At 38.4% G+C, this 24,746-nt stretch overlaps 3 protein-coding genes and 1 long non-coding RNA gene across 11 annotated transcripts in view; 2 read left to right on the plus strand and 2 right to left on the minus strand.

Annotated features, from left to right (window-relative positions):
* Window positions 1–1,173: 1,173 nt before the first annotated feature.
* RWDD2A (RWD domain containing 2A) lies at window positions 1,174–4,433 on the minus strand. 5 transcript variants are annotated; one of them, XM_039852998.1, is made up of 3 exons: window positions 4,350–4,433; window positions 3,090–3,424; window positions 1,174–2,089 (listed from the first exon to the last, which is right to left on the minus strand). In XM_039852998.1, exons 2-3 carry the CDS (start codon window positions 3,288–3,290, stop codon window positions 1,412–1,414), a joined length of 879 nt encoding a protein of 292 aa, XP_039708932.1. In that variant the 5' UTR covers window positions 3,291–3,424; window positions 4,350–4,433; the 3' UTR covers window positions 1,174–1,411. The 5 variants fall into 5 exon arrangements, with proteins under 5 accessions (XP_039708932.1, XP_039708931.1, XP_039708930.1 ...); XM_039852997.1 differs by having other exon boundaries at window positions 4,308–4,389; XM_039852996.1 differs by having other exon boundaries at window positions 4,239–4,352.
* On the plus strand, window positions 4,432–24,605 carry PGM3 (phosphoglucomutase 3). Of its 4 annotated transcripts, none has more exons than XM_039852984.1 (14): window positions 4,455–4,578; window positions 6,065–6,180; window positions 6,370–6,575; window positions 7,987–8,171; window positions 9,453–9,520; window positions 12,476–12,609; window positions 14,060–14,255; window positions 16,019–16,176; window positions 16,856–16,939; window positions 19,267–19,365; window positions 20,848–20,961; window positions 21,888–22,010; window positions 23,019–23,192; window positions 24,205–24,605. In XM_039852984.1, exons 3-14 carry the CDS (start codon window positions 6,372–6,374, stop codon window positions 24,292–24,294), a joined length of 1,629 nt encoding a protein of 542 aa, XP_039708918.1. In that variant the 5' UTR covers window positions 4,455–4,578; window positions 6,065–6,180; window positions 6,370–6,371; the 3' UTR covers window positions 24,295–24,605. The 4 variants fall into 4 exon arrangements, with proteins under 4 accessions (XP_039708917.1, XP_039708918.1, XP_039708919.1 ...); XM_039852985.1 differs by having other exon boundaries at window positions 4,459–4,578; window positions 6,029–6,180; XM_039852983.1 differs by lacking the exon at window positions 6,065–6,180 and having other exon boundaries at window positions 4,432–4,578.
* Window positions 14,262–15,587, plus strand: LOC120594836 (uncharacterized). The gene is made up of 2 exons (XR_005650710.1): window positions 14,262–14,457; window positions 15,044–15,587. It is a non-coding gene; the product is annotated as an uncharacterized LOC120594836 (long non-coding RNA).
* DOP1A (DOP1 leucine zipper like protein A) overlaps window positions 22,683–24,746 on the minus strand; it is an 86,856-nt gene continuing 84,792 nt past the window's right edge. Inside the window, exons 39-40 of the mRNA XM_039852978.1 lie at window positions 24,014–24,067; window positions 22,683–23,208 (exon numbers count right to left, since the gene is read on the minus strand). The gene's annotated coding sequence lies outside the window, so the exon portion shown is untranslated. The remainder of the gene's footprint in view (window positions 23,209–24,013; window positions 24,068–24,746) is intronic.

Genomic DNA, 24,746 nt, shown 5'->3' on the forward strand with positions numbered 1-24,746 from the left:
TGGAAGATCTGGCAAGATGGGCCCATGACAGAGCTGAGTTGTGGCATGAAAGGAAACTCATTCTGAACTAAGAGCACAAGCAAGACAGAGTAGACCCTGTTCAAAGGCCTCAAGGTCAGGAGAGTTGCTTAGTGTTAGGTCTACTATTCCATATGTTTTCGCCCCAAGGACGCGTGTCTGCATTGTAGACACAGTAAAACCAGAATGTACTGTTTCATCAAAAATTCTGTAAGCTCCCCAGTGCACACAGCAATTATCATCCAACAAAGTATCACAAAATGGGGAGGGAGGCATTCCTGTCCAAGTTACCAAATCTCAGTACCAGCTTTGGCATCCTGAGGGGACGGGGCATCAGCAGGTACCTGGGACCCAGCGGAAGTATGAAATGCTCCGAGAGAGGGCAGTAGTAGGCAGAGAGAGATTATGGAAACCAGAAAACGCTGCAGAGGCAGCTTAGGACACCCCTTAAAATAGGTGAGACTCCTGGAAATTCTTGGGGAGGCGTACTTTGTCACGAAAAGGTTTGGTAAGTGCTCCTTTAATAAGGATTATCATTAAAATAAACTCATTTTGAAAAAGACTAGTGGACTCTGTGGAGTTTAGAATTTTCAGAAGAGATGTCAGTGACTTATGCAATTGTAGATCTTGATTTTTTCCCCCATTAAGGTGATGGTCTAGAGCTGTCCCCAGCACTCTTGCCCTGGCACCTGGGCAAAGGTTGCCAGTTTTCATTACCTATGGAGCACTCTGTAGACAAGAAACCATATCTTTTTTTGTGGATAAGAATTGAAAAATATTGGTTTCATTATCCTTAGTATCATTGATCAACTGATGTAAGCAGCCAAAGAACAGGTGTCACCTTCATTACCCCTAAGACTTCATTACTATGATTCCTTTGCCATTAGTTAAGATCTAGTTTTAATAAAAAAAAACACTCACAATAGGAGGTTTAACATACAATAAGAAATGTAGTAAACTTGCTCTTTTTGTTCTTATTTTAAACTTGATTTGGAATTCATCTCCAATAGTGAAAGAAGATGTGATGTGCCATCTGTGTGCTAGTATCATGAAAGAGAGAGATGTTATTCCTATTTATGAATTTAGAGCTGCAGTTTGACTATTGACATTAACTATAGGCTTTGGACTCCTCTTTAATCAAATCAGCTTCACCAGTTAAATTGACTGTTTTATTAATTTACAATTAAATAGTTTTCAGTTAACATAAGAACATAGAGATAACATCACAATTGCACTGTCACAAAGTTAAAGGCCCATGTGTTTCATCACCAGGTAAAATTCTGGAGCTAGGTTTCTCACAGAGGACACTAAACAGCTACCAGTCTTTTTATTTTGGTTTTATTAACAGAGATACTGCTTAGTGAAATATAAGCATAGGCCTTTTAATAGCTTCCTAGGAGTCTGAACTTTTGCTTTCAATTCCAAATAATATTTGGAAAACATGCTCACTTTTGTGTTTTTTTAGAAATTCTAAGAACTGGCCCAGATTCATGTGATAGTCATTCCTTAATCCGTAGTCACCATGGGCTTCAAGGAGTAATTCTTCAAAAGAATGGAACAGGCGCAGATCCTTCCCATTTCCTTCGGTTTCAATACTTTCAGCGTGCTTACAGGAAATGTGTTTCCAATTGGGATACCTAATTGTATGCCAGAATTCCTCACAATGCTCTTTGAAGCCCTCCACACAGATTATACCAGGCTTTCCTGTCATGCAAAATCCAGTCACATCTAACCTTTTCCCAGCATCCAAAATCTTCTTCCTTAGGTCCTGCTGATATATATGGTGGCTGTAGATCCACATTCGGAGGAATGTGTTTTTGACTGGCTTTGCCTGTGCAGATGGTTCGTAAATGAGCTTTCTGTTCAGGAAATAGGAGGCACTGTTATCCTGTAACCACTGGATTGCTGCACATACACAGAGCTCACCTGGATCAAAAGTCCCTATATAAGAAGTGAGACCTTTGTTCAGAAGCAATTGCTGTTGTCTGTCAAGTTCAGATGACCGTCCAAACAGCTGCAGTGCTACGTAGGGGTAGCTGTGAGGCATGGTTACTTGCAAATCAATTTTCACCTTAAAATGAAAATCAAATAGATTTAAGTACCATAAAATCACTTAAGCTAGTTTGTCAATGGCAACTGCATGATTTTGATAAATGTAACAGCTATTGCTACTATGAAGTACCAGCTATGTGCCAGACACTATACTAAGTATTTAACAAACACACTATTCCTTTCATTTATGCATTCGTTTGTTCCAATATTTATCGAACACCTAACTATGTGCCAGTTATTTTATGCTAGAATAAAGAAGTAAAGACACTAGTTCTGCTCTTTATGAAGCCTAGAGCCTAGTGAAGGAGACAGACATTAAACAAATTATTACACATATCAAGTATTTAATTTCAATGAGAAGCATTACCATGGAAAAATACGAGGATCCACTGAAATGTGTCACCAGAGAGACTGAATCTATTCTGGGGAACCAGGAAGCCTTCTCTAAGGATGAGTAGGAAAAAACTAGAAGAGTGGTTCTCAAATGGCTGGTCCATTTGTTACCAATGCTATGCTAATGTTGTCAGAGATATATGAGTCAGAAGATAAATTCATTTTTAGTATTTAGATTGTCTATCTGTATTTGTTTTCTGTGTTAGGGTGCCACCAAAGAAACATTCATTCACTCCTGAAAAGCCAGTTTTGCTAAAGGCAATATTTAGATTTGTGGAAGTCATGATATATGGTACAAGATAGTCCATACTATAATGGTTGGGTTGGTTAAAAAAAAAAAAAAGATGCGTGCACAGAATAATAATGGTAGTATAAAACGGCCAAGATGTTTTTAATAAAAATATTGGGCATATTTGTTAAAAAGGTGTGCATATTTAAGTAAAATTCAGGATATTTATTGAGACAATTTAAAAGAAATCCAGTATTTTACGTATTTTGCGTTCAAGCAAGTAAAGGAAATATGCATCTAGAATATTCTCTATTTCTTTCCTGAATTGAAAGCTCACGTTCCAACTGTTTCCAAGAAAAACTGGGTACCTGGCAACAAAAGAGCTGAGGGCACTTACCTTGGGCTCCTCAATCTGGAGAGTAATCACAAATTCAATTTTTGGTGGCAGCGCCTCCCTTGTGCCTTCCAAATATCTCTTTATATTCGTCAGGGCATTTACATCTTCAAGTTTTACTTCTTGGTTAGGAAACATAGAAAACAGCATTTCCATCTCCAGTATCTGAAGCTGCAGGCATTCCTTCATAGAAGCGGAGGACATGTCGCCTCGAAATCAACTTGCCCAGGACAGCTGGAAAGGCCCAGGGACACTGGGTTTGTTGTCGGTGTCCAGCGAAATTTCCCGAAGTTCCCTTTGCGTGGAAGCAGTTTTGCAGGAATGCTAGGCGCTGAGAACTAGGGGCACAAACAAGAACACTTACACTCTTCTGCTTTATCTCCTGACCCCCAAATCTATGTTGTATGCACAACATTCCCCAAATCACTTTGTTAAAGTGCAGCATTCCAGTCTCTTTTCCTCCGTTCTCGCTTTCGAGCTAGATCTAGATCCGGGAATTTAGACTTTCAACAAGTGTTCTGAATTATTCGGTTGCAGGTGGTTGGCAAACACCTGCAGACACTCTGCAAGCCTGAATTCTGGGAAAGGCAAGGGTCCCAGCTTTCGAATCTCCCCGGGTACTACGCTTGGCGGAGCCTGACTCTGCGGCGAGGGGTCGGCAGTGCCGATGGGGCTGAGCTCTGGGTTCCCCGGCTCTGAGGTCTCTAGGCCCCCTCCGACACCATTGCCAGTTGTCGCCCCTCGGCCCTAGCGCCACGGACCACCTCCTGGGTGGGCCTTTCCGCCTCTCCCGAGAGCCACACCGCCCGGGGGCGGCATCATGGGCGGTCCGGACGACTTGGCTCCATCTGCCTCTGCCCCGAGGGGCCCAGGTTTAGGGGAGGTCTTACAGGTCCATAAATAAAATGACGTTTAGTGTGAGCTGAGGCGGGGAGATGGGGAGAGGGTGGCGGCCTGAGAAGGCTTCTCGGCGTCAAAGGTTTGGGAGATGAACCTCGAGAACCGAGAAGGGGATACGGGAGGCTGGATGGCGCTTACTGTGGCCGAGGCCACCTTATCAGAGGCCTCAAATCGGAGTTGGTACCCCCCCATCCAGGACCACTAGGATCGGCGGCTTCCCTGGAGCGCGAGATCTGACACCCTGAGACCCACACTGGAGGTGGGGCTCCGTATCTGCCGGTCGCTGTGTTCGGAAGGCCCGCGACCGTCCGCCTGCCTCACCCTTCCAGGTCATTCAAAGGAAATAGCCCCAAGCCCGCTCACCGCGCGGATCCGCAGTTCCGCAGGCGCGAGCTGCGCGCGACCCGCAGAGGGTGGGGTGGGGCGGAACCAGCGGACCCTCCCCCGCCGTGATTGGCTGAGGGGCGTGGCGGCCGGCCGGAAGCCACGCAGGGCCACGTCTGCGGGTTCCGAGAGCTCCACTCTGGTGTCAGGCGTCGTCTTGAGCTAGTTGTTCCGTGCCGTAGGAGTGACGGGGAGTCTTCCGGCAGAAGTGAGCGGGGCCCCGGGACTTGGCGGCGAAAGGGGACATTCCGGTCCACAGGGGTTCGGCCGACTCATGATCTAGTGGGCTGGCTAGCGGACTGACCGGCGAACCGAGCGCGGGACACACCCACCCGCCACTGCGCCTCCGGAGCGGGCTGGTGGGCCGGCTCGAGGGTCTGTTGTTTGGGGGAAGGGGTAGCGGGTCTCGTCCACCAGCCTGGACGGGGACCTCGGGGCTTCGGTCCGGGAAATGTGCGGTGATTCCGGGGGCGGAGGCGTGGTGGGGGCGGGGAGGGGGTGAGGAACGGACGAGGTGTTGAAGATGGAATGGAGGAGAGGAGGACATCTAAGTTTTTCAGTGTAGACACCGTATGGACTTGAAAGTACTTTTAATAAAAGCGTTCACATACCCACTGAAAGTATTAGGACCTAAAACGCATTAAAGGGCGGACGCATTTTATTTTAACATTTTTTTAAAGAAGTTCTGGATTTAACATGGCTGGTTTACGCCCTTTGAATAATCCTGACACATTACCGACTGGTCATTTTTTAACAAAATACATTCCTGCTTGTGAAAAAGATTTGATCACTTTGGACCAAACTAATTGAGTTTGTTGAATGCTTGCTAGCTTTTTCCAGCCGGACAAAAGCAAACATGTTTCACCATTTCCTTTAACTTTTGTTCGTTGAAACAATAAAGGACAATAAAGAAAACAAGATGCAGGCGTACCTTATTTTGTAGCGCTTAACTTTATATTGCGCTTCACAGCCGTCGCATATTTTACAAATTAAAGGCAAGACCCTTCACCAGCAAAAAGATTGACTGGCATTATTGCCATAGTTGTCTTATTGCGATAGTTTGGAACCAAACTCGCAATATCTACTAGATATGCCTTGTAGCCAGGCTGGTATTCGTGAGACTGCTGCTCATTTCTGAGCTGATTGGAAATGGGATTGACTGATCAGGAAGTGAATATAGTACATACAACTGAGGATGGAAACCCCAAGATCCACTTAAAATTGGAGTATCCCAGAAGAGGAAGTGGCTGATTGGACTAGGGCTAGTGGCCTAAGGGCTGATGTTTAATATATTTTTTTTAAATTAAAGGTGAAAGGAAGATATTGCTAGTTTCAGAGCTTAACTTAGAAAGGTGTCCTGATCTTTATGAAAGTAAAAAAATCCACTACGAGGTGTATTAGGCGGTCTGGGCAGTCTTGGAGAAGAGGCTGTTGCCCTTTGCTTTTCCCCTGGAAATATGTTTCTGTAGCCCGGGAAGAATTGCAAAAGAATTACACAGATTTCCTAGAGATTTTGGATATGTAGGTCCAATTCATTTAAGAATATGACCATAGACCTCAGTTTGTCACCAGCTATCCATGTAAAACTTAGGTTATTTAAATGAGGCCCAGGCTTAGGTTGTCCTATTTGTTAAATGAGGTGATATTTGATCTTCTAGAAGTCTCTGAATGTAGGTGTGGAATCTTCATTCCAGTTGAGAGTGGACCATTTTAAGTTGGCCGTGGGTCCAGGAATAGCCTTGGAACCAAAATGGGACATGAGTTGAGGACAATCTAATCTCTGCCCTGAATCTGTTCTAGAGTGGACAATGTAAGTTGAGCAGATCTTCTAGGTAATACTAACTCCCAGGATTTATTCTCCCATTCTTTTCTACCACACATGGTTCTTTGGGGAGGTTCAGAATGAGGCATGCCTATTAGTTTGGGGTGGCAGCTTTTGAAGCTAATGGTTCTTGAAAGATATCTTAACATCCCTGAAAAATATTTCTTAATTTTGTAGACATGGATTTAGATGCTGTTACAAAACACTCAGCATTACATGCAAAGCCCAATGGACTCATTCTTCAATATGGGACTGCTGGATTTCGAATGAAAGCAGAACATCTTGATCATGTCATGTTTCGCATGGGATTGTTAGCTGTCCTGAGGTCAAAACATACAAAATCTACAATAGGAGTCATGGTAACAGCATCACACAATCCTGAGGTAATGCATTTCTTGCTCTGATAAAGCAAACTTTTATTTGCAAAACCTTAGTGTCTGAGCAGTTTGACCAAAAGTACAATTTCTAATTCTAAGAGTGTGTCTTTTTGTTATGTGCCTTTGGATTCGAAACAGCTTTTTCTTAATGAGCAGTCATTTAACTTATGACTCTTTAGAGGGTGTGGAGAGAGTGAAATGAGACTAATTTTTTGGAGACTGTGCATATTAGAGAAATAACAGAATGTCCTTCCCAGTTATATTGTCACAGTATCAGTAATAAAAAGTCACCTTTGTTGATTTGGCAGAGAACAAAGAGATTGGAGGCAAGGTGGGGGGAAGGGCAAACATTTGCAAAGACTTAGAATATTCTGAAAATTTTCAGACAGGTTTTCTGTAGCTAAGGAATAGTTTCCTGTTCTGAATAAACAGCCACACAGATGGCTCCCAGAATCCAAAAGTGAGCTTTGGGTGGAGTATTGATGAGGTCGATGGTTCTAGTGTCTATGACAATTACATCTTTATCAAAGTATTCCTTTCGACACAAACTATTTTATTCTGTATTGCCTATAGCTCATTAATACATGGTTTGAATAATATGCTTCTTATTGCTAGGGCGTTAGATTTTTGCCTTTGTAGCTAAATCAGCAGCAATTTAAAGCTATGTAGGTCAGTGAAGGATTGTAACCTCCTCCCAAACAAGAGGACATTGCTTGTCCAACTTCTAAATGTGCATCGCTGTAAATCCATAAATGTCTAAATTGCCATAATTGATTGACTTGTAGGCAGATCCCCACATTTATTGCTAGTTCTAAAAGCACTTCTTAAAAACAGTTCTAAGCTCTTTCTTTCAGTTGACATTCACTCTCAGAACTACACATTTTTTCCCCCCAGAAATTTGAGCAGAACAGAATTAGAAGTCAGTTTTCAGCTTCTGTGCCACCCATTGGTTGATACACTGAGCAGGATGGCATAGAGTTCAGAGTCATAGTGAGAAAGATCTCTATGTGCACTCATTCTGCTCTAGCTGTGCTCTAGCCAGTTAATTGATGGCTAATGCACAGATGATGGCCTTTTAACAAAACTAGTTTAGCATAGTGGCTGTTGAGTTTGAGTCATATAGACTTGATGTTTTAATATCAGCACTGACACTTAGTTGTATGAACATAAGCAGGTTACTCATTCTGAATCTTTGTTTTCTCAGGAATAATAATAGCATTATTAGATTGACACGGGGTCATGAGGATTTACTGAGCTGATGTATATAAAACACCTACTCCAGTTCCTGGCATGAGGTAGAGGTCACAGGTGAAGCTGCTCAGCTATCACGGTCTTTCGTAGGAGGAAGAACAGTTTGAGTTTACTTCAACTCACCCTCATGAATATGCACAGATGGCATTTTTTTTTTTTTTTTTAGGAAGACAATGGTGTCAAATTGGTTGATCCTTTGGGTGAAATGTTGGCACCTTCCTGGGAGGAACATGCTACCTGTTTGGCAAATGCTGAGGAAGAAGATATGCAGAGCGTGTTGATGGACATCAGCGAGAAAGCAGTGGTAGATCTGCAACAAGATGCCTTCGTAGTGATTGGTAGAGATACCAGGTGACCATTCGAGTTACTGCTGAAAGCCACTTTGGGAACTCAGTATAAATGATTCTGTCAGTTTTAGTACCCATGACAGATGGAAAGAATGAAGTAGAGGCTTCTCCCCTACTTGGCCTTTGTAATAGGATGTGGGAACTAAGTCACCACTGCAACTTGGATTTGGGAGTCTGAACCCCAACTCTAACACTATAAGATTTAACTCTATAAATATTGGTGATAAAGTTTTTGTGAGGATTACATGACATAATGTATGCAGAATATGTATTTTCTGACATGAGAGAAGCACTTAATAAATGTCTCCCACTCCCTTTTGAAGGTTTACTGTTTTCCACTATAGAGTAAGAACACATGATTTTAACTCATTGTTTTTAGAGACTCATAATCTGTGTTATTGTCGGTTCATATATTTATATCATTTTCCCCATGCTGGAGTTCACTGTAAAACTATTTCTACATATTTGTCAGGTTTTGCCTCCCTTTACAACAAGTATTTTTGAAAAATGTCAGGTTAAAAGTGTACTTTGAAACAGAAGCATTCACTTTTGCAAGAACAGATTTGATTTTAGCCAGATTCTTTCTAAAGGAAATTTCTAGTCAATCTCTTAATGCCTTGGACTGGTGTTTTACCTTTAAATGTGTTCTCAGAAGGACTTCCAAATACTATTGATTCCATAATCACCACTATTATAGGTAGCAGAAATAGCCAAGTGGCTTATATTCTGAAGCAAAGCATCTCTCAGTAAAGCCATCTCACATGTATTTACCTCTTTCTTACCTGTTACCTCTTACCTTAACTAGTTTAAGTGCTATAGAACATCTTTTTCTACAAGGCAGTTATATAATGATCTGCTTTATTTTCCAATAATTTGTCCTGACTTTTTAAAATGAAAAATAAGTTCTGTATCCTTAGTGGTTTAATACCCAGGACTGCATTATGCACACTGTGCTTTCAGTATTTGTTACTGTTCTGAGGCGATGTATTTGTAGTTGTCAAACTTGAAAAGTTTGGGTATGGTGTAATTACTGTATCCTTTATATCGATTTTCTAAATTCATTTAAAAGCTAAAATTTTTTTCAAGAAATACATTGTGAAAGACTACTGGAAAAATCTTTATACTTTACCTGAATTGTTTTTTCAGTTTTCAGACTTGACAGGTTTCAGTTAATATACAGTGAACTTATTCTGAAATTTGTAGCACATCATTTCAGTGTTCGCTTTCAGAATTAGCAACCCCATTGGTTTCAGGATGGGACGTATAATTTTCTTTTCTCTCCTAGGCCCAGCAGTCAGAAACTTTCACAGTCTGTAATAGATGGTGTCACTGTTTTGGGAGGTCAGTTCCATGGTATGTACTGAGCTATAAATTAAATTAATCTTTAAACTTTTTAAAAAATTATAAAAGTAATACATACTTATTTTAGAAAAGTTTGAAAATGCAGATAAACAAAAAGTTTTTAAAAAATGAATTCCTAGATGTAAAATACTAGCCTTTAATATTAAAAAAACAATTGAGGGGCATGTATAATTTGTTTTACCTATAGGAGATTATATGTAGGAAATGTTGATTTTAAACAACTTTCTTTAATAAGGCTGAATTTATTGATATAAAAAACCCTTGAGGTTACCTGAAGATGTTCATTCGCTTTTGTCAATATCAGGTGTTCCTTCATAGATGAACATGTGTGGAATCAGCTGTTACCTGCCAAATAGTGATGGAAAATATCTTTGGCTTACTTGTAATCAGTTTAAGGTTTTACAGATGGTTTTTTCCTATTAAGTGAGGAAGTGTTAAATGCAACAAAATAGAGGCTAGAATTCTCTTCTCATATCGGTTGTGCCCCTTTTTAATCCAATGACTCCATGTTGCTTGAAGGTGAATTTTACTAGTGTCAGGTTTTTCTCACTTAAAAATTTCTTAACCTTTTCTACCTCCTTTCTAACTCTTGTGTCTTCCCTTCACAGTTAATCTGGCCTCTTCCAAGAGCATGCCTGGCTTAATTCTTTGTCTTCTAGGCCTTGCTATGCCTACTGCAGGGCAATCTTCATCCTTGCCCTTCCGGTGAAATATCTCCCGACACTCCTCTGAATTTTAATTGCCAAATTGAATGGCTCTTATAAAGTAGTGACTCTCAACCTGGGCCTGGGGACCCGCAGGAGTGTTTGGTTAAGTGGGGACCCTGTGGCCCTCTTGATACAGTGTGTAGAGTGTTACCTGTACATGCACTTAACTTCTAGGGAAAGGCTTCATAGCTGTTGTCAGATACTCAAAGAGATCTGTAATCTAAAAATAACTCTCAGAATTTATATTTAAAATTTTTTATTTCAGTTGATGTCTTGGTAGTTTTCAACACTGACCTCCCTCTTCTTTAAGCTTCTGCATGCATCCTTGGCCACTACTAATTCTTGTTGATCTCCTAAGCAAGCTTCTTTTCCAGCTCAGTGTGGGCATTCTTCACTTTTCCTTTTCATTCTACATGATGTCTGAGTGGTCGTCATCACAGTGATAGCTCCAGCTACATATAGTGTTTTATTCATTCATGTATTCATCAGACATTTCTGAATGCCCGTTATGTACAACCATCCTGTAGTCTTATTTCACTGCATTCACAGCTCATAGTAAGAAACCCATTTTGTATCATGATGTGTATATGTGTGCTTGTGTATATAACTGAAATAAAAGTCTCAATAAACAGTGTTTACCCATACTACACAATATGCATTCATCTGTTTCACTAAAAAAATGCAGATGAAAATAACTTTCTCTGGCCAAGTTTAGTGTTTGTTTCTGCTGGAAGAACTACCTGGCTGGTTAATGACATGGTTCTTTGATGACAGAGTTCTTTTAGACCCATGTGGTTATGTGATTTGGGCTGGAAACCCATGGGAGGCTTTTCTTGTGACAGCTCTTCAAGGATGGGTTTTTCTCTATGCTGTGCTTAATGCCAAGACAGCTTTTCTGGGAGGGGCGTGGAGCTTATTCACTTTTGAGTCACTCTTGCTCTGAAGGATAGTCCTGTGGAGCTTTAGCTTCATGAGGGGCTGGTCTTCTACTGGGTTCCCCATCTTAAACCCACAGACTTTTTTGTACTGAAAACATGGCTCAATTTCCAGTTTTGAAAAATGTAAAACTAGCTTCCTTTAGCTCCAATCTAGGAGTTCCTCTCCACATAGATATTGGTTTAATTCCTCTGTAATTTGTTTGCACTACAGTTCTTTTTAAAAAGAAATTTTTTTTTTCTTTTATCTAGCATTTTTGGTTTTCAGGACGGTTCATCTGAATTACATAGTTTGCAATGTTACTAAAAACAGAACTCAATTATTACTTTTCTCTTGCTCTTTGTTGAATGAAAGTTAGTGTTTTTTGCTACAGATAGTAGTTTATATTTCTTTTAGAATTGAGTTTGTGTTCAGTGTCTCTTTTTCAGTACCACAAAACAGTTAATTCAGTTCTTACACTATCTACCTGGAAGTAGTGGCAGATCCTATAGGTTAAGAGTTCAATCCCATAAGACTGCCCCCTTCACTTCAGATCCCAATCACATGGACTTCTGACCCATATGGAGGTTCCCATGACCCCCTCCTTGAGTTAGATGAATTTGCTGAACAGCTCACGGAACTCAGAGTAGCATGTTTACTTACTTGTTTACCAGTTCATTATAAAGGATTTAACTCAGGAACAGCTAGCTCAAGCAACGCATAGGGCAAAGTATGTGGAAAGGGACTCAGAGTGTCCGTGCTCTCTGGGCGTGCCACTCTCCCCAAATCTCCACATGTTCACCAACCCGGAGACCTGGCCTTTTGGTCTTTTGAGTTTTTATGGAGGCTTTATTACATAGGCATGATTACTTAAATCATTGCCCACTGGTGACTGAACTCAGTTTCTAGCCCCTCCAGCTTCCTCCCTGGAGTTGGGTGGGGGAGGTAAGGGGGGCTGAAAGTTCCAACCTTTTAATTACATGATTGGTTCCCCTGGCAGTCAGCCCCTATACTTAGGTTACCTAGGGGCTTTCCAAAAGTCACCTCATTAACAAAAGACACCTTATTGTTCTTATTTGCTTAGGCAGTTCTAAGAGTTTAACAGCTATGCCAGGAAAGGAGACAAAGGCCAGATATGTATTTCTTACTATAGATAAAATATTCACAGTGTGACATGCATTTGTAATGAGCTCAGTGGATATCTGTTTAGATAGTTTGAAAGTTAGTGTTTTGTGTTTTTTGTTACCATAAAATTCCTACAGTATGAATCCATTTAAACTTTATTAAAAAATATGATAAACTGCTTTTTGTATTTCCGTGACAGATTATGGCTTGTTAACAACACCCCAGCTGCACTACATGGTATACTGTCGAAATACGAATGGGCAATATGGAAAGGCAACCATAGAAGGTTACTACCAGAAGCTCTCTAAGGCTTTTGTGGAACTTACCAAACAGGTGAAAATGTGATCAGAGTTTGCAAATGAATAAAATAACATCACTTGAACGATTTATCTAAATTACATAGTTTTTCACTCCTCCTATTTCCAAAAATGGTGGCATGTGTCTTTTTTCTTTCCAGGGCTCCACAGAGTCTGGGCTTTGTATCCTTACTGTTGGCACTCACTTGGCAAGGAACACAGTACTTTCTGAGATCATTGGGGGAACAAACATGAGTATTCATTCGGAGTAATTTGCTCTTAAGCAAGTTAATGTGGGTGCTGTTGGCATCATACTTGAGGCATCTACTATTGAGAACAATTTTCTTGTGAAATTAACTTGTTAAACCTGGATGAGATTTAAGGAATATAATTCATTTGATCAATAAATAGTATATGTTTTGGTTAGGCACAGTTAACCAAAACAAAGCCCTCGCTCTCATAGAATTTATATTCTGGTGTGAGGATACAGGAGAGGAGATTGACATTAGGGAAAAAATGAACATGTTCAGTGGTGTTTGTGCTTTGAGGAGAATGACATGTTTTTACTGCTCATTCATCTATATGCCATTCCCACATTTGAATGATTATCATGTAATATAGACTATAATAATATTTTTAAAGGACCCTGCTTAACTAAGGCTAAATTCTAATAAAGATTAACAAGAAAAAAAAAATTTGAAATGTTTTAAGTTAAATTACAGTGGCAAGAGAGTGAAAGAGAGAATAGCCTGCTAATAGCTGTGGATCAGCTAACAAGATTGCTCACATTCAATACATGTCTTTTGGAACTTCAGATTAACTTCTAGTTGGCTGTTTCTGCAATTATTCTAAAGAAGAGAATAGCTAGGTGCTTTTGAGCTCCAGGAGCCTCCACTTTTCTTATTTTCACATGAGCTTTACAGACTTACCCACAACCTATCCAGGGGAGCAAACTCTTCTTCATTGGATGCTGTGCCTATCTCAGAGCTGCCCCACTTTACCTTCTCCCGTCCCTTTTGTCTATGGCTAATGTAAATTCTTTCAAAATGGCTTACATCTTTCTCCCCGCTACTCGATGTATAAAAATGCTGGGAAAACTGGGATGGCAGATAGTGTTTGTCTTTTCTACCTAGCCACATTACTGGTGGTTTAGACTCCATGCCCCAAGACCAGCCTTTTTTTTTTTTTTTTAGTAAACATTTTCTTTTAAAAAGACTTTCATACCTGAACATTAAATTTTTTGTTCAGCAAGCTCCATTTCCATAAGTCATTCAATCAGTGAAACAGTTCCAGTGTCTGTACAAAAAAAAGGTATTTTAAATTTTACTTTGTTGTTTTACAGTTTTCATCCGAATGTGTGTACCCTTTTGTTTCTTGGTTTAAAATAGTTGAGCTAATTGAAATAATAGAAGATATTTACATATATGTATACATGCTTTATGCTTAACTTTTAGAACTTGAAGTTTTTCTTTCTTGTGTCTTTTAAGGCTTTCTGCAGTGGAGATGAATATCGATCACTTAAGGTTGACTGTGCAAATGGCATAGGGGCCTTGAAGCTAAGAGAAATGGAACACTTCTTCTCCCAGGAGCTGTCAGTTCAGCTGTATAATGATGGGACCAAAGGGAAACTCAATCATTTATGTGGGGCTGACTTTGTGAAAAGTCATCAGAAACCTCCACAAGGTATGTAAAAATGTGTTTTTAGAGCTTTGAACTCAGTCTCATTTACAAACGGAGGTGGCTGAGTGAGTGAAGAGCAATGCAGCTGGCCATGGCTCTGTCACTTTTAGACATCTGGGCATCTTTCCACTCATCAGTGCTGTTCAAAGCATGGACTACTTTCTCTGCCTGGAAGTCACAGGACTCACAGCATGTGGAAAATCTGGTGAGGAAAGCAGACTTGGAAATTGGTGTTCTGGAGCAGTAGCTCTCAAATGTAGCATGCATCATCAGAATCACCTAGAGGGCTTGTTAGCACACAGATTCCTGGGTTCTGCCCCATAGTTTCCCTTTCTGTAGGTCTGGGGTAGAGTTTGTACAATATAGAAATTTGCATTTCTATAAAGTGCCTGGGCTTTGTTAATGGTGCTGGTCTGGCACTGATTTAAAGGACAGAAATAGTAAATAGCATTATTTTTCATCTTATCTGAATTGGACAGACTATAGAAAGGGAATGCAACTGCTTAATTATAACTGTCTGCAAAATCAGCGTTTTCCACAGTGTGGACATGTTAGGAAGAAGACTGTTCTTCAAGATTGTTGTAGTAAGAGATATTCTGTATTTAGCTGCATTCTAAATCTGAAATTGTTAGCCTATGGGCTAAACCTGGCTTGCAAATGTGTCGTTTAGTCTGTTGTATGTATGTCTAATTGCATTAGTTGCCACCATTTAAAAATGCTTTGATTTCACTTAAATATTTGAATCTCTGGCTTCTCTTTACCAAAGTTAGAAAATGTCCATTTTTACACAGCATTCATCGACCACAATGGAGTAGCTCCTACCCGCTTCAGACAGGAAGGACATGCATTCTTCAGAACCCCCCAGACCCCATTCATTTGCTTCTCTCACTGATGTTTTCTGCCTCACTGTAGTCAGCATTTAAATGTTCAGTTAAATAAGCGACCAATTTAAACTCCTTTTCATTGAATTGTTTTGACTTTACTGACAGTTCAGTTTAGTGTTCCTTTCACTAAACCTTGAGCTCTTTCTCTCTCCTGCTCTAGGGCTATGGTGTGAACAAAACCATAGGCCCTTGCTTTCCTAAAGCTTGTACTCGTATTGCAGATAAATGCCTTCACTTATTAGTTGCCTCATGTGAGATTTATCTTTTGACTCCTGTCATAGCTAAGGAACAGCCAGATTTTCTAAAAATCATGATGTAACAATTGCTGACATTTCAATAACTTTATGCAAATTACACAAACCATTTTCATTGGTTATAATTGTTTGCTCCTACTTACCAGTGTTTGTTATTGATGTGTGAACAAATAAAAATCACTATCAGAATTAAAGCACATATCTATTGCTGATTATTTTATATGTAAAGGATATCATAGAACTAGATAAACTACATTCAGAAATACCCGTAGTTTTCAAACCAGCTGGCTTTATAAAATTAGTATTACATCAAGTTTCAGCATAGATTTTGAATGCTCCTTTTTCAATTAGCTGTGAAATAATTTACCCTGTAAAAGCTACCAATAAGCCTGTATACTATTTAAATATTAAGACATTGGTTTTTATTTGGAAGGATAATTTTAAATACCTCTTGAAAAATCATAGTGGATTTTTACATGCTTACGTGTAACACATAAGGCTAGTTATGATCATACTTTAATGAAAAACTTTTCCCTTGTAATGAGTGTAAGAGAAAACCCTAGGACTTTTTATATTGAGTTTTATTCTGGTTTTTTAGACTGAAATGCATTTTTAATCTGTGTGCTAGGAATGGAAATGAAGTCCAATGAAAGATGTTGTTCCTTTGATGGAGATGCAGACAGAATTGTTTATTATTATCATGATGCAGATGGCCACTTTCATCTCATAGATGGTGACAAGATAGCAACTCTCATTAGCAGTTTCCTTAAAGAGCTCCTATTGGAGGTATGGTGGGAGATTGACTACCTTTTAAAATGAGACATGTGAAATAGTTCTATAGAGGTCAGTTGAATGTCTCAAAGGCACAACTTATGGGAAGTTCCTTACATGTGTGGCCAGATAATACAAAAAGAAATGGTAATTTCAGTCATTTCAACATTAGGGCACTGTTTTGGAACCCAAAGTGGCTCATTTCTTCCTTAGACTGGCCAAGTTTAATGATTTGAAGCTTTATTAGGTTTTGGTTTTTTAATAACTGACACTTTAATAATGAGAGATCCACCATCACTCCCCAGAGCCTCAAGTTTAAACAGAAAATCTCATCCTTGGAGATTTTGTTTTGTTCTTTGGAAATCTCAGGCTAGCTTTATAGGATGTAATGGGAAATAATTATTATAATCTGGAAAAGGTATACTTCAATAATTGAATACTTCTTTAAAAAACTGCAGAGATAAAGATCAAGAATCCACAGGATTCTTTTTAAAGGATTTCTTGTAAAATTGCTTTAAATAATGCTCAGAAGTATTTTAGCTTTTTATCTGGCCTACATGTAAATTTTCATTGAGTCATTTATTACATAACCTAAGTCACAGCTGAACTGATAATAATTTTGTCATCCTTTAGAATTTTTTTGCTTTTGTAGCATCTTTACTTTTGACGCAAGGTAATTATTGTTTTTGTTTAGATTGGGGAAAGTTTGAATATTGGTGTTGTACAAACTGCATATGCAAATGGAAGTTCAACACGCTATCTTAAAGAAGTTATGAAGGTATTGAACCATTTTCATTTTCTGGTAGTTTCTTAATAATTATATTCTACTGTAAGGTATTTCTGTGAGGAAAATAATGCCCTCATAAAAGTGAATAGGTTGTAGTGCATGAAGCTGAGCTTTTGTCCATATAAGGGTAAACAAACCAAAAATTAAAAATTAAAGTGTCCCTGATGCAAAAAGAGACTTCTCCCCTCCCTTTTCTTAGAGCATCTCTTAAAAACTTGTAAATTTTTTCTCTTCTCCTTTGTAATGAATATAAACTATTTTAAAGGCTAAATAACCCAGTTTCACAGCTCAAGATTGTTTACCTCTTTCAAATGTAAACATCAAGGAAGATAGCACACATATCTTCCAGTCTCCTGAGAGTTTACCTTAGGTGTCTGGCTCCAAGTTTTAGTACTACTTATAGAGATATGAGAAGTTTTATTATTTTCTTGGATAAAGGCAATTAGCTAACCCCTGTGGCCACCTCAATTATCAGTTAAATTTAAGACAAAGTAAGTGTATATGACAGATGGGGCTGCGAAGTCTTCATACTTGAGAACTAGACCTGTTCAGTAGTTATAGGGACTATTGCCATGGTGTTTTGCAGAGAGATTGAGCTCAGCTCCTAACATAACATGGAAAAGGTGTTTCATAGCCACGGAGCAAAGTTTGGGGGAGGGGTTCTGTAGGTGGAAAGAAAGTTACTAAGGGGAATCACCTGTTGGGGTCTGGCATGATTCTGGCTAAGTCACCCTAACAGGATTTTGCCGAAGCAGGTCTGGCCTATCAGGTACAACTACCTGGGGGATGGTGCAAATGAAGACTTTGATCACATATTGAGGGTAGTGGATTTTGGCCAAACTGATTTAGCAAAATTCTGGCTAAAATTGGTCTCTTGGAGAACTGATCAATGTGAGACCTGTTCAGGCTTAGAGGAGCCTGACTAAAAAAATTTGGTCGAGAAGAGAATCTTTGTCACTCGTTATCTTTATAATATAAAAGGGTGGGAGTTTTTTGTCTTTGCAGGATCACAAGTCTGGCTTAATGCTTATTCCGTAATAAAACTGTTTTCTTGCTCTTCTGTGGAGAAGTTTTCTGGGTTGGTAGATTTTGTTTCTAATTATTTCCCCAGTATCCACCAGATGATATTCTCTGTACCACACTACCTACTCTAAGCTTAGGATTCATGACCAAAATTGGGTCAGTTTGCCTTCACTCTTTTTCTCACTAGGTACTGTAGTAGTTTCCAATTTTTGTGTATTTCTTTTCAACTTCCTGCCTTTGCTAGTTATTCTTTGCATATGGAAAAGTCAGATTCCTGTAGGATCTGGATAGGTGAAGTGAATGAGTACAGTAGGTAAATAAGGACTAGGAAGAGTGTACCCAGGCCAACCGCTGTCACCTTTAGTCATATTCTTCAAGAGGAGCTGAAAATCTGATTTTTCATGAATTTCCTACTCTTTAAGTCTTGGCAGCTGATTCAGAATTTATAAGTAGTAGTAAGTAGGTAGGTACAGAACATACCTGAAGATTGCTAGTTTATGATCTGACTTAAATATATAGTTTCCTGCCTTTCACAGGGATTTTCAGTACTTGGGTTGTTATTTTAGTATTTTAATTATTTTCTGTCTTAAAAAAATTTTATAGTTCAGATACCCTGTTTAAGAAACTAAATACATCAGAAGTTTACTTCCTAACCCGTTCTCTTGTGGATTAAATATTTTTAGCCATAACCATTCCTTAGGTCTCCTAAATCCAATCAAATATCAATCTTATTTGATCTTGATCTTTTTTTGCAGTCTTGTACTGTTTTTCCTTAAGCATTTTTCTTTCTCAGATCTATCCAAGATTTTGGCTATCCAGTGTTGCTAGTCCAACTACCATAATTTCTTACCAGGATTAGTCCTAGAAAACTACTAATGGACCCCGTCTTTTAACCTTCTAAGCTGGGGGTTAACAAACAACCACCGTAATAAAGACCAAATGGCCTGCAAACCTTAAATATTTTTTTTTCTGACCCTTTGTAGTAAAGGCTTGCAGACCCCTTCTCTAAGCCATTCTCCATACAAATAGCTAAACTGAGCTTTCTGAAACGGATCATGTCACTCCCCTACTTTCATTATTTTATAAGAGTACCCTCAACTCTTACCTTGCTTTTTCTTTATGCTTCTAAGTGCTTTCTCTTCCCCATAGTAACTCCGCTTTGGATTTTAACTGTTTGTCTTCCTCACTAGACTAAGCTCCAGGAGGTTTTATTCACTATTGTATCCCTAGGGTAGTAGGTACACAATATTTGCCAATTGAATAACTGCTGTTGTGTTTCCGTAAATGTGTTATAGGTACCTGTCTATTGTACTAAAACTGGTGTAAAACATTTGCACCACAAGGCTCAAGAGTTTGATATTGGAGTTTATTTCGAAGCAAATGGTCATGGCACAGTAAGTTCTCTAACAAGTATAGCTGGTACTTTTATTATGATGGGAATTCTGTTTCTGTGTAGTAATTAGGTAATCTGCTTTATTGAAATGATTGGGATGACAGAATTTGATTATTTGGTTAACTTAATATATTATGTGTTATGCACCTGGCTTTTTTTTAGATTGTAATGCTTTCCTTGAGTGTGAAGAAATAATACTGATTTGCTTTTATAACGTAGTTTCTTTTAAAAAAATATGCAGTTAATTTTCTTAGAAGCAGATTATCTATATATATCATTTAAAACATTTTCATAAACTGGCCATAGGTGGTAAAAGTCAAGTAGGTATGGTAAATTGAAAAGTGTTGGAAAGCTTGCAATTTGAGTTATAAACAACTGGAAATGAGTTTAATTAGCAAAAAGCATATACAAATTTTAATGGCTCTCAGCAGAATGTTTAAAAAGTTTTTTGAGATATAACTCGCCTGTCATAAAATTCACCATTTTAAGGTATATTAACTGGATTTTAGTACAGTCATAAGGTTCAGAATTTTTCTTTAAACGTTTTTTAAACTTCACCTCATTTCCCAAATGGATTCGAAGTGGCCAAAAGAAACTATTACCTTGGTCAAATTGTTTCCCTCAATTTCAACATTGGCTTCTAGAGGCCATGAATATAATTTGAAGAAAAATAAGGTCTTAGAAAATACAATTAAAAACAACTTCAGAGAGCTAATGCAGGGAGTTGGTAAATGAATTTAAAGGGCAGATGGCAAATATTTTAAGCTTCAGGGCTATGTCTCTGTTGTAACTGCTCAACTCTGGTGTAGAGTAAATGAATGGGTATAACTGTTCCAGTCAAACAAGTGACCAGCCTGCACCTTAGTTTACCAACAAACATGGATTTCAGCAAGTGGCTGAGCATTATATGTTGCTCTTTCTCAGAACTGGGCCTCTCGAAGGCACTAAAATCATGGGCAAGGAATTTCAAAATGATAGGAATCTTGAGGAACATGATGTATATTAAATAGCCACTGATTTGCCATAATGTGATAAATACGATAAACCCTCTTTTCTACTTCGTCCAGCTTATATCCTTAATTTTAGGACAAAAAAACTATACTAGTAGCAATGAATTATGTTCTTCAGAGAAGCATGAATACAGATAGGCTTAAGGAACCTGACTGCACGGAGCTGATTTACCTGGCCTAGGGGCAAGTATAATGAAATCATGTGCACGATCACTTTTATGAACATGGTATTTTCTTTGTAATCAGCTCTTTAAATTTTGATAACCAGTTTTATCCATGAAGGAACTTTTTTCCGCTAGTAGTATCTTTTAGGTTCTGCTTTGATCTTATATTAATTTCATACATCCTAAAGCTGCCATTGTTTCTCCTCCATTTCTCCAGATTGAGAGTTTCAAAAGTAGTTTAGCTAGGATGACAGTTACTTACGACTGGGACTTGGATAGTGCTTTGTGATTTTGTATGCTTCATTGCAGGTACTGTTTAGTAAAGCTGCTGAAATGAAGATAAGAGAACTAGCAAAAGAATTAGAAGATAAGAAAAGGAAAGCTGCTAAGATGCTTGAAAACGTTATTGACTTGTTTAACCAGGTCAGAACCGATGGGGTGGTGGGCTCTTGGTTACTTTTCATTATTCAGAAGGTGGGCAGAACAGTGGGCTATATAAAAAGAAAGTGGAGAAATCCTGGAGGCTTATTTGTTGTAGTATATGCAGTTGAGGTTTATACAGAAATGTCAGTGACAGAACATTTATGTGCTTCCCTCCTCCATTTTATGATTAAAATTTTCAAGTCGAATAAGTAGCTTCCACCTAGAATCACCAGATTTAGCTACTGACTGTACATGGGGCTAAACATACTTTTTAAAAACCTACCTTGAAGAAATTCAGGAAAAATAATTGGTTGTCTCATGTGGGTCAGATCATTGGGATTGTAATATAGCATATGGCAATGGAAGAGCAAGCAAAGCGTAATATAGGGAAAAGCAATGGAAGTAACATTTGAGCATCTTGCACAATTTGGACACTTTACATACCTCACTGTGTAATCCTCACAGTAGCACAGGGAGAGGAGTTATAATTCCCATTTTATAAATGAGGAAACAAAGGCTTAGAGCTAGCAAGTGACAGAGTATGGCTCCAACTGCAGGTGTGGCTCACACCAAAGCTTCGTATTTCTCTACTACCTTGTATGATGCCTGCCTCCATCATCATGGTATATTATCTCAAAAGGGATCTAGTTATAAAGAAAAATTTGAGTCATAAGATGTTAATGCTGGAATTTTAAGAGTTATGCAGTCTGATTTCATTTTACAGCTAAAGAGGAAGATGTAAGGCAGGTTTCTCAAGAGCTAGTTTCAGTTCCTTCCTTAATGTTCATTTATCTACTCCAGTTAGTAATGCTGCATGGAGGGAGGAGGAAGCACAGGATTCTGAGATTGGTTTTCTAAGACAGCATTCACATCCAAGCTTTGCTTGTATTACAGTGGTTCTTCCATTGTGTCCCCCCATCTTGCAGGCAGCTGGTGATGCTATTTCTGACATGCTGGTGATTGAGGCAATCTTGGCTCTGAAAGGCTTGACTGTACAACAGTGGGATGCTCTCTATACGGATCTTCCAAACAGACAGCTCAAAGTTAAGGTGTGAGCAAGATTTTAAAAATACATCTTTTTTAGAGATTAACTAAAAGCTATGTCAAATATCACCATATAAAAATATTTCCCAAGGGTGTCATTTCATTCTATACATATATATTACATAGAATATGCCTTCCATCATCTAATTTTTAAAGATGCGAGAAAATACACAGAATAGCTTTGAACCATTCTGTTTAAAAAGTATTTGGTTTCCAACTTATAAATAATATGATCTATCACTTTTTAAAAAATTTTATTATGGAAAATTTAAAACATGTACATGTAGAGAGAACAAAATAACGAACCCCTATGTACCCAGCTTCAACAGATTTCAATTATTGCCCTGTACATTCTCCACATATTTTGAAGCAAATCCTGGATAGCCTGTCATTTAAAGTGAAAATATTTATTTTATTTTTGTTGGTTCACAGAGTATTTTCTGAGGCTAGATGCTGAGTAGAATCCATGGGCTCAGAACGGAGAGAATTTTTAAAGAATTTTCAGATAAATGGCTAATTTCTATATAGAATTATACCAGTTTACAAATACACAAACAGATTTGTGAAAGAGCTATAAATGCTGAAGTTCACAGAAATGGCTGCTGATTATTCAAATTACTTTTTGGCATGATGAGAGTCCCATCATGACCCTCCTATGTAATAGGTTGCCACTTATCTTTTTTTTTTTTTTTTTAATATTTGATCAATGACAAGTCATACAGTATTTACTGGCCATTATTTTAGTGGTAACTGTAAGACAGTCTGTGCAATTGTTCTCTCTCTTTGCTAAAGGTACTGTATAGACTGAAGAAACAAACTATAAGTACGTTGAAATTAACCCTGATTTTGACAGAAATAAAAATTTAAATGCAATTTCATTGAATGCTTAATCTGGTACTTCACTAATTCAGTGTTGTACTTTGTGGTACAATAAGCTGAAATGTAGCTCTGTTATTGTTGAAATGGCCATAAAAAGGAGTATAATGTAATAACTATGAAATGCTTGTGTGTAGGTTGCAGACAGGCAACTTATTAGCACCACTGATGCTGAAAGGCAAGCAGTTACACCCCCAGGACTACAGGAGGCAATCAATGACCTGGTGAAGAAGTACGAGCTTTCCCGAGCTTTTGTCCGGCCATCTGGTACAGAAGACATAGTCCGAGTATATGCAGAAGCAGACTCACAAGTAAGCTGGGAGAGTTCTGTTGAAAAATGTGCAGTGAGTGTCAAATAACATAAGTAGTGGGGGGTGGTAGGAGAACAGAAATAAAAAACTATAATGGTGTTGGAATCTCAGTGATAATTAAGGATTTAATGTCTTTGAGATTTGTTTATGGAGCCTTTTAGGTTCATATTAAGACTACAAAATTAGACCCACTTAGTTTATTTCTCCAAATATTTTAAATTTATTCTAGAGTTCCTGAACATGTCATATTTCTACCTGTGGCATAAATAACTTCATAGTTTGACACATTAAGCTTATACAGCCCGAAGATTATCCTTTCCTTCTGTATTTTTAACATAATCATGTTGCTTTGTGAAAATAACCAGTATCGAAGTTCATTTCTAAATTAACTGGTACCATCATCTCTGCTACTTGAAATTCATCTTTGTCTCGACCTTCAACTTGTTTTTCAAATTATTTTCTTTAAATGACAGCCTTACTCTGTGCCTCTGCTGTTTTCCTGATAGGGTCAAGACTTTGCAGGCTGGTTTTTTAATTTGCCCTCTTCACGTACTTTTTCTGTCACCTTAAACCCTTGATAAAATTGTTTGCATAGTGGAGACAAAGTAGAGTGGATTGAATAGCGATTTAGAGACATATTCAATTAATTTACATAGTAGCTTAGGCCATCCCGGAATATAGTGAATACATACTTATGGTGGGTGAGGAGAGGACATCTGGAGCCTCAAGAGTTATTTACTTTTAGGCTAATTGTGGCCTCACTGCCTATAAGAACTAGTTTATTGACTTTATTCAGTTTGGAATGAAAACTAAGAACTTACCTGATTTGTACAAATTTGACTTTTTTTTCATCTTTCAATAGTAAATTCCAAGACCTTGAAATAAATGGAAAACAAGTTTGCATTTAAAGGTGTTAGTGAAACAAAATCAGGAAGCTCTTCTTTTCCCTCAGAGTTGCAAGTAACCTGGTAGACCTGTCTTTCTCATCTAATTCCTTTAATTTCATTTACAGGAAAGTGCGGATAGCCTTGCATATGAAGTGAGCGTGGCAGTATTTCAGCTGGCTGGAGGAGTTGGAGAAAGTCCCCAACCAGGTTTCTGAAGACAGTTTTTATATTTATGAGAAACTGGATTTTTAAAAAGTTTTTACAAAATACTGCCATTATTGTGACAGTTCCAAACACATTTATAATCATAACGTTTACAGTGCACCTTACTGGATTGTTTCTAGATGATTGCTTTTCTTAAACACTACCAGAATAATACTTTAGAGATAGCTAAGCCTTATACTTGTTAAATTCAGTTTAAAAATGAAACCTACTTCTAGTTTCACCAATGTAAACTATTGGAGCTTATGTACATGATTCAGTCATTAATTTTTTAATATATGCTGGGAAAAAATCTTATTACCAACGTGTTGGGATGTCTTTTTCATTGCTGTTACCTAACCAGGAAACTGTTTTTGCAGTATTCATCACTGTGGACACAAATGGGAAGGGTAGAGAAGACTTTATACAACCAATTTTTCCATAGCAAAGTCTTCAGAACTATTCT

This window comes from Pteropus medius, unplaced genomic scaffold (genome assembly GCF_902729225.1).
Source record: "Pteropus medius unplaced genomic scaffold, Ma_sr-lr_union100, whole genome shotgun sequence".
Lineage (NCBI taxonomy): Eukaryota > Metazoa > Chordata > Mammalia > Chiroptera > Pteropodidae > Pteropus > Pteropus medius.

Coding starts and splice junctions, on each gene's coding strand:
- PGM3 (XM_039852983.1), top strand. CDS start 6,372: ATGGATTTAGATGCTGTTACAAAACACTCAGCATTACATGCAAAGCCC. Junction 6,576..7,986: donor CAGCATCACACAATCCTGAG/GTAATGCATTTC, acceptor TTTTTTTTTTAG/GAAGACAATGGTGTCAAATT. Junction 8,172..9,452: donor GTGATTGGTAGAGATACCAG/GTGACCATTCGA, acceptor TTTCTCTCCTAG/GCCCAGCAGTCAGAAACTTT.
- RWDD2A (XM_039852998.1), bottom strand. CDS start 3,290: ATGTCCTCCGCTTCTATGAAGGAATGCCTGCAGCTTCAGATACTGGAG. Junction 2,090..3,089: donor TCCAGATTGAGGAGCCCAAG/GTAAGTGCCCTC, acceptor TTTCATTTTAAG/GTGAAAATTGATTTGCAAGT.